Source organism: Haliotis rubra, unplaced genomic scaffold (genome assembly GCF_003918875.1).
Source record: "Haliotis rubra isolate DU_JTF1 unplaced genomic scaffold, ASM391887v1 Scf311, whole genome shotgun sequence".
Classification (NCBI taxonomy): domain Eukaryota; kingdom Metazoa; phylum Mollusca; class Gastropoda; order Lepetellida; family Haliotidae; genus Haliotis; species Haliotis rubra.
This window is the reverse complement of record NW_025766982.1, coordinates 225,288-237,523: the sequence shown is the minus strand read 5'-3', so window position 1 is coordinate 237,523 and position 12,236 is coordinate 225,288. Positions and strand designations below refer to the sequence as shown.

Here is a 12,236-nt window from a genome sequence, read left to right as displayed (position 1 = left end):
TTACACAAAACGTATTGACCGAACATTAGACAGGTAGGCGTGGGGTTAGGTTGGAATAGGACTGGAGGGTCGTTGATAGGATTGGGTTGGTTAAAACTTATTGAAAAATGGTCCTGGGTTTTCTTGAAAATTATTGTTTAAATGAATTATTCAAAAATTAAATCTTTCTTGAAATATGAATTGGAATAGTAAGTCTCTCAAACTAACCCTAATATACCACAAAAACATGGAACTAACGTGGTATATATTTTGAAGTCATGTAACAATAAAATGTGTTAGTTTGAACTTTACTCTCTTCTTATTGTTTATAAAAAACGCCTTTCTTTGACAATCGTATGTTAACGTGATAAGGCTTAAGACAGCGTATGCCAAGGAGAAATTGAACGAGCACCATAATCGTAATATTGGACACACAGACTTAATGAGATATACAGAGACGCATTATGTTTCTCGCGTGTTTGACACACGCTAGTCAATGGATCAAATTAGATTACTAACTCGACGATACAGCCCTGTACTATATTATAGAAAACATACGATTTAATAGAAATATTTTCAAGACAAATGAATAACGTGACGGATATGTGGAAAATTTCACATTTTCAAGAAATTCTGTGTTGGAGCAGTAAGATTGCTTTTGATTCTGTCCTACTGGATGCTGTGGTCGGGATTGTCTCGGACATTGTCTGATAGGGCTGATTTCAAAAGTTGCAGGAGTGAGTGAGTGAGTTTAGTTCAACGCCGCACTCAGCAATATTCCAGCTATATGGCGGCGGTCTGTAAATAATCGAGTCTGGACCAGACAATCCAGTGATGAACAGCATGAGCATCCATCAGCAGGACAGCAGGGAATTCGTTGGAACATTTTCAGTACTCTATAGATATTACATCTGAGATATGTTTTGTAAAATGGAGAATATATTGTTAACAATCGAAATTTAGTGTGAGCATGCTTTTCTGCAAATTTTAGCTATGTTCCTGTTACCTAAGCAGGAACTTCACACTTTGTATCCAAAAAGGGAATCGAACCCGGTCTGACGCTTCAAGAGAGAACGCTTTACCCACTAGGCCGCCTCTGTATGAGATGAGTGAGTGAGTTTAGTTTTGCGCCACTTTTAGCAATATTCCAGCAATATCACGGCGGGGGACACCAGAAATGGGCTTCACACATAGTACCGTGTGGGGAATCAAACCCGGGTTTTCGGCGTGACGAGCGAAAGCTTTAGCCACTAGGCTACCCCACAGTCCCATTATAGTAGATGAATTTATTTGAACTGGTTGATTACACTAAATAAATATCTGACTATCTCTGGTTAAATCGTATGCAGTATATAACATTCATACAGAAATCTGTCAACAACCATGCGATATTGAATATGCTGCCATGTATACACGTACGTAGCCAAAAAGATGACGTCGAGATGATGTCATTAATGAATGACATATTCAGATGACAGTCTTGACCCGCTCTTTGAGGTAGTTGTGTAAGTTGTCATGGCTACCCACTCGAATTCGGTGCGCCTTCATCTTTGGGCTATCCTTGAGAATGTCCTGTCCTTGGTCAAGGGGATACTCCATGACGTCATACACAGCAAGGTCGGCAAGCGATAGCTGGAAAATAGGAAAACTGTTTTAATTGATGTTCTTTCAGTCATCTTACTGGCTCTGCTCAGCTGAGTTCACATATTTCTCATTTGAATACAATGAGTGAGTATTGCTGTTTCAACAATATTCCAGCAATATCACCAGAAATGGACTGGCTTCACACATTGTATCCATGTTGGGACTCGAACCAGAGTTCGCTCGTTCGGCGGGAGAAGCGAACGACTTAACCACTGGGCTTCTCCACTGCCTTTCTTTTTAAATACAAAATGAAGTAATAAATATATCTTAAAGCTAACAATGTGTAACGAGGTGCGTAACCTCTGTTCGTCCCATACCACCATGCAAACAGTATGAAGTTTCAAACGATATCATCCGTTTGTCGAAGTTTACCATAAAGGCACTCACAACAACCTACATTGATTCCAATCTGAACGCTGAAAAAGTGAGTGAGCGAGTTTACGCAGCTTTTAGCAATATTCCATCACAGCGAGGGACATCAGAAATTGGCCTCACACATTGTACCCATGTGGAGAATCGAACCCGGGTCTTCGGCGTGGCGTGCGAAAGCTTTAATCACTAGGCTACCCCACCGCCCCAAACGCTGAAAAAAAGACTTGAAGCAACAGATTCCCGATATCCATTAAAAGTTAAAAATAAGATACACACCTCATACCTTTACAAACATAAAATAACCACACACTGACTATAGCAGTGTGTACGCGTACAATGATTCTTTGTTGAAAGTAATCTATTTATCTAATCCCTGTTTCACAAAAAGATCGCAACCACCATCGTGAGACTTTGTTAAATTATGAGTTACGATATTCGTGATCATAAAATCGTTTGTAGAACGGGGTCTTGTGCACTCTTTGCAATTAACTGTCAGAAAAAACATTGCATTGCGCTTTAATCGTCTATTAGAGGTTAAATGTAAGTATTAAATGTGTCGTATCATGGGGACATCTTTAACAATTCTGCATCGCCCGCAGACATAAACCTGAGACAAAGTCCAATAAATCCGCGCCTCAGTGCAGTCTTCAGTGTTTGGTATTTACAACAGCGACAACGCTTCTGTGTTCACAGCGTGGGGCGGTTGCCTCGGGTTATGCGAGACCAATAGAGTACTGACAAAACAGTGTATATCGAGCGTGTTTACATTTTCATACATCCCAGGAACGTGTGAAATGTTTCACAAAATATAAAATTGAAAGGAACTGTTTATGAATTTTACCAAAGGTGTGCGTGCGTATGTGCGTGCGTGCGTGTGTGTGAGAGAGATGGATAACACAGAGAATCCGGGAATGAGTAGATGTGTACATTTGTGTCGTGGTTTTGCTTTATTCCCTTCAGAGTCATACGAACTATAAGTGAGTGAGTTTAGTTTTACGCCGCTTTTAGCAATATTCGAACAATATCACGGCGGAGGACACCAGTTACCATGTGGGGAATCGAACCCGAATCTTATTATGCATACACTGCCTTCATAAAACAGATATTTCATCCAATAAACGTACACTACATTCAATCGACGTGCACTGTATTTAACATACACTGAATCCATGAAAAGTATTCTAAATCCATTAAAAGAACACTGCATACGTTAAACATACATTGCCTCATTCAAAAGATATTTCATGCATGAAAAGTACGTCATCAGTTAAATGTACATTTCATCCATTCAAGGTCCACCGCATTCATTCATTAAAACAGTGAATGAGTGAGTTTAGTTTTACGCCACTTTTAACAAAATTACAGCAATATCACGATGGGGGACACCAGGAATGGGATTGTACCCATGTGGGGAATCGAACCCGTGTCTTCCAGGAGACGAGCGAACGCTTTTGCCACTAGGCTACCCCACCGCCCCCATTCATTAAACGCACGCCGCATCCACGAAATAATAGCTGCACCCATTAAACATATACAACATCAATTGAACATACACTGCAGCCTTTAAATGAACACCGCATTCAATAAACGTTAACTCCGCACAGGGTTCTTTTGGGTTACAGAGAACTTGTGCAGCTGTGTATGAAATATCAAGCTTTCAATATTCAATAACAAGGCACACAATCAATATCCTTGCCAAACCCTTCCTTTAAAATAACTCAGCCGTTCTGTTTACCTTAATGAAGCAGAAGGCCGTGCACCGCCGATGAAAACAAAACAGAATATGCAAGGTCAAGGTCGTCAAACATTAAAAAAGCCCGCCTGTCATCCCTATGTGAAATGTGCGTTGTCTTTACGAGGGTCAAGGAGTGCTGTGGAGTTCCCTTGTATTCACCTAGTGCTGGTGTACATCGAGACTGACCTACTTGCTAACTATATCAATGAGCTAGGAGATGCCACGATTTTGATTGCTCATAAATCAATGGTAGAAGTTCGCAGATGTCAACGAGTGCAAATTCGGGACTTAAGCTTGGTGCTAGACTCCCTGAGGCTCTTGCGAGGGGCTTTGCACTCTATTCTATCACGACGCTTGTGGAATATCTGTCCTGCTTGGGAACTGAGTTTACAGATAAGTTGTTTCCAGTTGTCATGACTACCATTTTTATAAAGAATTAGCATGGCATTAAAACAGTACCTTGTATCAACACAATTGCACATAGCTAAATCGTTACGCAAAACTCACATCGATCGATTCATTAATATACATTCCAACAAGTATGATTCCCAGGGAGCTGATAATGAAATTCGAGTTCACAGTGATCTATTGACCCAGGTAACTTTAATGCAGTACTGTGAGTATTCACTTTGAAAAAAGAAAAATAAAGTCCATTTTAATGAGGTATTTGGGTCAGTGCGAACTTGCCATCCGTACCCCATGTCTCCGACTCCCAAAAGGGAATAATTAAATGAAAACACATTGCCATACGTTATTCGCATGCAACACTTCAAACGATGATTACACTTGCCCCAAAGGTCATATCTCACTACAGCTCGACAAACACGTTAGAAAGCAGCGGTACAATAAGTAGGTTTACCTTCTCACTCTGAATAATTACTTTTTTAAGTTAAGAGGCTGTTATAAATATAGAAATATTTTTCTTCACTTGAAAATGATGAAGAGATTGTTCTTATGCCAACTACAACTCTGTCAGACAAGGAGTTCTTCTCACTGGTGTTCACTTTGCTAATGCATAATAAAAGAGTTCGGTGATGAGCCTCAAAACGATGGAATTGCCTTATAGTGAAGTATTTTATGTTTTTGAAATGATGTTAAAAAGAATATCCACATTGTTTTTCCACAGTCAAATAAGTAGCGTCTGTGACCATGAGAAAATACCATTGACCATTAACGTAAGAAATGAGCATATAGCTGTATAAAACAATATGCTATTTTTCACCGATATACAACAATTCTTCCATTTAATACCATCATGATTGCTTACCATATACAGACATGAAATATTTTCCTGTCTATATTACGGATTTATAATGTAACCATGACAACAATATGTCATTAAATGGGCTGTCATCACTGTTTAAGGCCCTATCGGACACGGTAAGCTTTAACGAGACGACTTAATCCAAACACGTCAACAAATAAGGTGACATCCAGAAGTATTGTTACAAACGACTGGGAAGAGTGACACACAAGCTCAATGAGGTTGACAGTAATTCTTGTTGTGGTATGTGTACGGTGACGCACTAGAATATGGAGTATGGAACCAACTGCATCTTGTGGTATGTGTACGGTGACGCACTAGAATATGGAGTATGGAACCAACTGCATCTTGTGGTCTGTGTACGGTGACGCACTAGAATATGAAGTATGGAACCAACTGCTTCTTGTGGTATGTGTACGGTGACGCACTAGAATATGAAGTATGGAACCAACTGCTTCTTGTGGTATGTGTACGGTGACGCACTAGAATATGAAGTACAGAACCATCTGCTTCTTATGGTATGTGTACGGTGACGCACTAGAATATGAAGTATGGAACCAACTTGCCTGTTGTGGTATGTGTACGGTGACGCACTAGAATATGAAGTACAGAACCATCTGCTTCTTATGGTCTGTGTACGGTGACGCACTAGAATATGAAGTATGGAACCAACTGCTTCTTGTGGTATGTGTACGGTGACGCACTAGAATATGAAGTATGGAACCAACTGCTTCTTGTGGTATGTGTACGGTGACGCACTAGAATATGAAGTATGGAACCAACTGCTTCTTGTGGTATGTGTACGGTGACGCACTAGAATATGAAGTACAGAACCATCTGCTTCTTATGGTATGTGTACGGTAACGCACTAGAATATGAAGTATGGAACCAACAGCTTCTTGTGGTATGTGTACGGTGACGCACTAGAATATGAAGTATGGAACCAACTGCATCTTGTGGTCTGTGTACGGTGACGCACTAGAATATGAAGTATGGAACCAACTGCTTCTTGTGGTATGTGTACGGTGACGCACTAGAATATGAAGTATGGAACCAACTGCTTCTTGTGGTATGTGTACGGTGACGCACTAGAATATGAAGTACAGAACCATCTGCTTCTTATGGTCTGTGTACGGTGACGCACTAGAATATGAAGTATGGAACCAACTGCTTCTTGTGGTATGTGTACGGTGACGCACTAGAATATGAAGTATGGAACCAACTGCTTCTTGTGGTATGTGTACGGTGACGCACTAGAATATGAAGTATGGAACCAACTGCTTCTTGTGGTATGTGTACGGTGACGCACTAGAATATGAAGTACAGAACCATCTGCTTCTTATGGTATGTGTACGGTAACGCACTAGAATATGAAGTATGGAACCAACAGCTTCTTGTGGTATGTGTACGGTGACGCACTAGAATATGAAGTATGGAACCAACTGCTTCTTGTGGTTATGTACGGTGACGCACTAGAATATGAAGTACAGAACCATCTTCTTCTTATGGTCTGTGTACGGTGACGCACTAGAATATGAAGTATGGAACCAACAGCTTCTTGTGGTATGTGTACGGTGACGCACTAGAATATGAAGTACAGAACCATCTGCTTCTTATGGTCTGTGTACGGTGACGCACTAGAATATGAAGTATGGAACCAACTGCTCCTTATGGTATGTGTACTGTGACGCACTAGAATATGAAGTACAGAACCATCTGCTTCTTATGGTCTGTGTACGGTGACGCACTAGAATATGAAGTATGGCACCAACTGCTTCTTGTGGTATGTGTACGGTGACGCACTAGAATATGAAGTATGGAGCCAACTGCTTCTTGTAGTATGTGTACGGTGACGCACTAGAATATGAAGTATGAAACCATCTGCTTCTTATGGTCTGTGTACGGTGACGCACTAGAATATGAAGTATGGAACAAACTTCTTCTTGTGGTATGTGTACGGTGACGCACTAGAATATGAAGTATGGAACCAACTGTTTCTTGTGGTATGTGTACGGTGACGCACTAGAATATGAAGTATGGAACCAACTGTTTCTTGTGGTATGTGTACGGTGACGCACTAGAATATGAAGTATGGAACCAACTGCTTCTTGTGGTATGTGTACGGTGACGCACTAGAATATGAAGTACAGAACCATCTGCTTCTTGTGGTCTGTGTTCGGTGACGCACTAGAATATGAAGTATGGAACCAACTGCTTCTTGTGGTATGTGTACGGTAACGCACTAGAATATAAAGTATGGAACCAACTGCTTCTTATGGTATGTGTACGGTGACGCACTAGAATATGAAGTATGGAACATCTGCTTCTTGTGGTCTGTGTACGTTGACGCACTAGAATATGAAGTATGGAACCAACTGCTTCTTGTGGTATGTGTACGGTGACGTACTAGAATATGAAGTACAGAATCAACTGCATCTTGTGGTCTGTGTACGGTGACACACTTGATCAAGAAGCGTGGCAAGAACTGATTCTCTTCCGTTGATTTCAAAATATATCAGGTACTTGACGAAACATAGTTCACAAAGCTTTTTCCTTGTCGCGAGTATGACCTGGTTTCTTCATCCCATACTGGTACACTGTTAATCAAAAGTGACAAGTTCTTCCCATAATCTCTTGAAAAGCAGAGTACATAGTACAATTCTGACAATTTCTTCGCAATATTCCAGTAATATCACAAATTGTGCCAATGTGGGGAATTGAACCCGGGTCTTCGGCGTGACGAGCGAACGCTTTAACCACTAGGCTAACCCCCGCCCCGGGGGTTGAAGAGATGATGTGACAACCTGCATTAACCACCACAAAGGACAAGTGAATATAATACTTGAGAAGATTATGAATGATCGACGCACCACTCGTCACACTACCAATGTTGTGGAGAGCTGAGAACATTCTGGTGGATGAGCATGGTGGACAAAGGTTTCAGGAAGCTAGGTTCCAAGACTTCTGACTCTCCAAGTTCATCATCTCTCGTGAGAATGTTTTGAAGCAGACACAGCTGAATTATAACCATGGATGAATTTTGCGTTCATCAGTCAGAAACTAAATAACAGTCAGAGAAGCGGAAACATCCGACGTCTCTTTCTCTGAAGGACGAAACCAGATAATGGTTTCAGTTTTCTTAGTTTGCATCTGGTATGGTGATCTACCTTCAGTTGTTGGCGATCTATAGCCCATTTTCATATTGTATAGTTCTGTAGAATTATTGTTTTATGATTATATGCTAGTTTTAGGTTTACATCTGTGATAATCTAGATATTTTACTCTCCTTCGTTGACAGATATTTATATTGCCTGAGTTCATTTTTGATATACCACAGTCATAGTCACGATATGGCTGAAATACTTGCGATGTGACGATGCGATGTAAATTTTAACTCACTCACTCATTCTTAGTTTGTAAAATATAGAACGTCAGTGTAAAAATACCCAGTCTTTACTATCCTCAGAGACAAATTCTGCACGTTTGATGTAAAGGGAAAGAAAATTGAAAACTAAAGATATGGATTACACAAGATTAACGTTGACACCAAGTGTTCGCGGAAAGGGTAAGAATGTCCTGTCCTACTGGAAGGACCCGCCATTCACAACATTTGTCTAAAAATAGGAGTATCTTTGGCAAGTACTCGTGCCATGCGACGGCGTTCTGTAAACAATCGGGTGATCGATTAAGCTGAAAATCTAGTTAGATAATTTGGAGGTACGACTGCTGTGTAGAAGTAAAGAGAAAGTAAATTAAGAAAAACGTTTGGGAAAAAGATGATGATGATGATGCCATATAAAAAAACAGCACCATGGGAAGCCTTCTACACCAGTGAGGCACTCGTTCAGCATCATTGGTACAGGTGTTTGTTTGCTTATCGTTTAACGTCGCACTCAGCAATATTCCAGCTATATGACGGCGGTCTGTAAATAATCGAGTCTGCACCAGACAATCCAGTGATCAACAGCATGAGCACCAGTCTACTCAATTGGGATACGATGATAAACATCAACTAAGTCAGCGAGCCTGACCACCCGACCCCATCAGTCGCCCCTTGTAATGTAACTGGCAACAGAAACAGTCCATAATAGTCAGATTCATAACGTGTCAGCCATCCGCTTCAGTTCACACTTAACCGACATTTCCTTTGAGAGCGTTTGTACTCCTTAACACTCAACCTGAAGACTTAGTGTTGGTTTAATCTACTGCATACATCGTAACACGACTATGTGGATCTTGAAATATTATTCGGTGTTGAGCCGTCTTGTAAATTTGCAATGAATAACAAAGTTACAAGGTTCATATTGTCGTGCACACAGAAGAAAACTCTAAGCTTCGTCAATACTTCTGTGAAGTAGGTCAACCCCTATTTACGACAGTTTATAGCCTTGATCTAGGCATATTTGACGTAGCCTCCTAAGCGTGTCGTGTAAATAGTTACATAACGTGGAGTCACAAATACGGTCGATTTCACGCCATGGGGATATTTACAATCATAGACAGCTACGAAAAAACGAAGTATCTTTGCAACGAGTACACACTTGTTGGAAAAGCTTAACTCCAAACATACAAGCAAGCAACACGCCTATCAAACCGAGTAACATGCGAACAAAACAGTATATTGTATAGTCTTGGGAGAAATATGTCAGGGGGTTTAAGTAAATAGCATTATGCATTGTCAATATTGCTAAGTCAGCTAGTATACATGGTTATGATCGTATTTCTTAACCCGCGGTTTATGAATGTTACGGTGATAGATCATAGAGTGATGACACACGGACTCAATGACACACATGTGGTGGCACATACACAGAACACGGTAAATTAATCCCATGCAAATGGCTAGGTGAACAATGCCTGTGGTGAAGCATTAGTAACAGAATAGGGCTTAGACATCCACCCTGCCTAAACCCTGCACTCACTGTCAGGTTACCGGGACTTGGGAAGAATGTTCGAGTGGGTTTGAGGATTATTGTCACCACCTACAGCTACGAGAGAATTTGAAATAGTTTGATTCTTCATGTAAAGGGTACATGAGTTTCTTCAAATATGACAAGGTTCTCATAAATCATATAAATAAACATACGAAGTTTGTAGCTATGCAAATCAGTGTTCCACGAATAGATTTTACTGCGGTCCCGTCATACTCAAGATGGAAATTTCCAGTTCAACAAATGAACAATCGACTTATATTGACATCATAAACGTGTGTCTATATTTAATTTATATTCCTTGCGGGTAATAGCGATGGCGATACACAATAAGAATTTGTGAGGAATCAAGAAGTCAAAATATCACCAGTGCATTAACACCTGAGTAGCTGTTGCATGTGCCGAAATGCATCATTATGAACAATTGAGAACTGCTGCCTGCGTGTGTAAATGAACTTCCTAACATATTGAATCGGCCATATTTCATTTCATTTGATCAATGAAGATCCGGGTTAGAATTGATCTTCAGTAACCCATGCTTGTCGAAAGAAGCGACTAACGTGATCGCGTGGTCAGGCTTGCTGGCTTGGTTGACACATGTCATCGTATCACAATTGCGTAGATCGATGCTCATGCTGTTGATCACTGGATTGTCTGGTCCAGACTCTATTATTTACAGACCGCCGCCATATATAGCTGGAATATGCGGCGTTAAACAAGAAACCAACCAACCATCATTTCATTCATCCAAATATTTTGATCATATTGCCAATTGCAATTTGTATGGCTGAGGAGGTTTGGAAGGTTGTAGAGTAAACATCACATAATAAAATGTTAAGTATGTATGGATGGTTTGGGCGTAATACACCAAGTTATAAAACACACCAATACAATATGGCTGCCGTAGCGGCTATGTTTGAAATACCATCTGAATGATTCTTGTTACCATGACTTGAGCTCCATGTTAACAAATAAGAAAGGACTGGCCACTCGGAGTCATACTAATGTTTCTGAGAGGTGTATCTCGGTGGGGGAGCACTAACAAACTCTTACGTCCGGACAAGCAGCCGCGACTTTAATCATATTTCGGCTCACCTCAGAGGGGCTCAAAGTAGTATAGGGGCGGTGGGGTAGCCTAATGGTTAAAGCGTTGGCTCGTCACGCCGAAGGCCCGGGTTCGAAACCCCACATGGGCACAATGTGTGAAGCCCATTTCTGGTGTCCCCCGCCGTGATGTTGCTGGAATATTGCTAAAAGCGGCGTAAAACTAAAACTCAGTCAGTCAAAGTAGTATATGTAATATCGGACAGGCCACCGGACACAAACTCAGCCAACCAACGATTCAACTGAACTGAAGGGTCATGCTCTTCCTCTATAATGATGTCATCATCACACACAGTGACGTAACGCCATGGTATGTTTCAGGACCATCTCCAGCGGTCATTCTCGGTTAATGGGGCCTTACGTTTTCGAAGATCTTCTACAATGTTGTATTAGCGAGCCCCGAAGCGCTGACAAGCCTGAACAAACAGACCCTGTAAACATCGGCCATCTGGGACTATTGACAGAACAAAGCAGCGTGTGCCTACCGACATATCACACAGACTTTAAACTGCTGTCACCTCTCAAGCTCTGCACCAGTGATGATTGTCCGGTTGTCCAGCTGTTCGACAGTGACCACGTCCCGCAGAAGGATATTCAACATTAGAAATCCATATGGATTTACAATGTACTTTAATAACACAGAGTGAACGGCTACAAGTATCCATGGTCCTAATCAGAACCTCAGACAGCTCATAGCCGTTGGTCTGCGACAAGGAAACTCATTTGAACACTACTAATACACTATTATTGTTTGGTGCGTTAAAGATGGTTCGAAAATACGAAATTCTAAGAGATAAACTGATTAGATTCTGTTTTGAGGGGGAAACATTTCGTACTGAAAATTCATAACAACTTGTTCATTTGTTCTACATGCTGTTAATATCAAGGGGAGAGACGAAATGGGATTCCTATGTTGGGAGTCGAACCCGAGTTTTCGTCGTGACGAACGAACCCTTTAACCACTGTGCCACCCAACCGCTCCTAATTCAGTTTTTTTAATCCGTGTACATGACTCGTATTTTAAGCCACCACCTAAACATATCCTGGCGGATATGGATGTTCTTGCATGTAGAGACGCCTACAGCGGGGCCTGCTGTCGGTGTCAGGACCTCGGAGGTACACCCACACATGGGTTGGAGCAAACAAACCAGGAATCGTCAATGGATGAATCAGGGATTCGAAACCACAATGATCGACTTTAAGCTAC

General features: G+C 41.1%; 1 protein-coding gene across 1 annotated transcript in view; it reads right to left on the bottom strand.

Moving 5' to 3' along the window:
• Window positions 1-1,208: 1,208 nt before the first annotated feature.
• Window positions 1,209-12,236, bottom strand: part of LOC124283264 (S-crystallin SL11-like) — a 45,013-nt gene continuing 33,985 nt past the window's right edge. Inside the window, exon 5 of the mRNA XM_046719294.1 lies at window positions 1,209-1,611. Coding sequence (XP_046575250.1) covers window positions 1,447-1,611 — 165 coding nt within the window. The 3' untranslated portion in view covers window positions 1,209-1,446. The remainder of the gene's footprint in view (window positions 1,612-12,236) is intronic.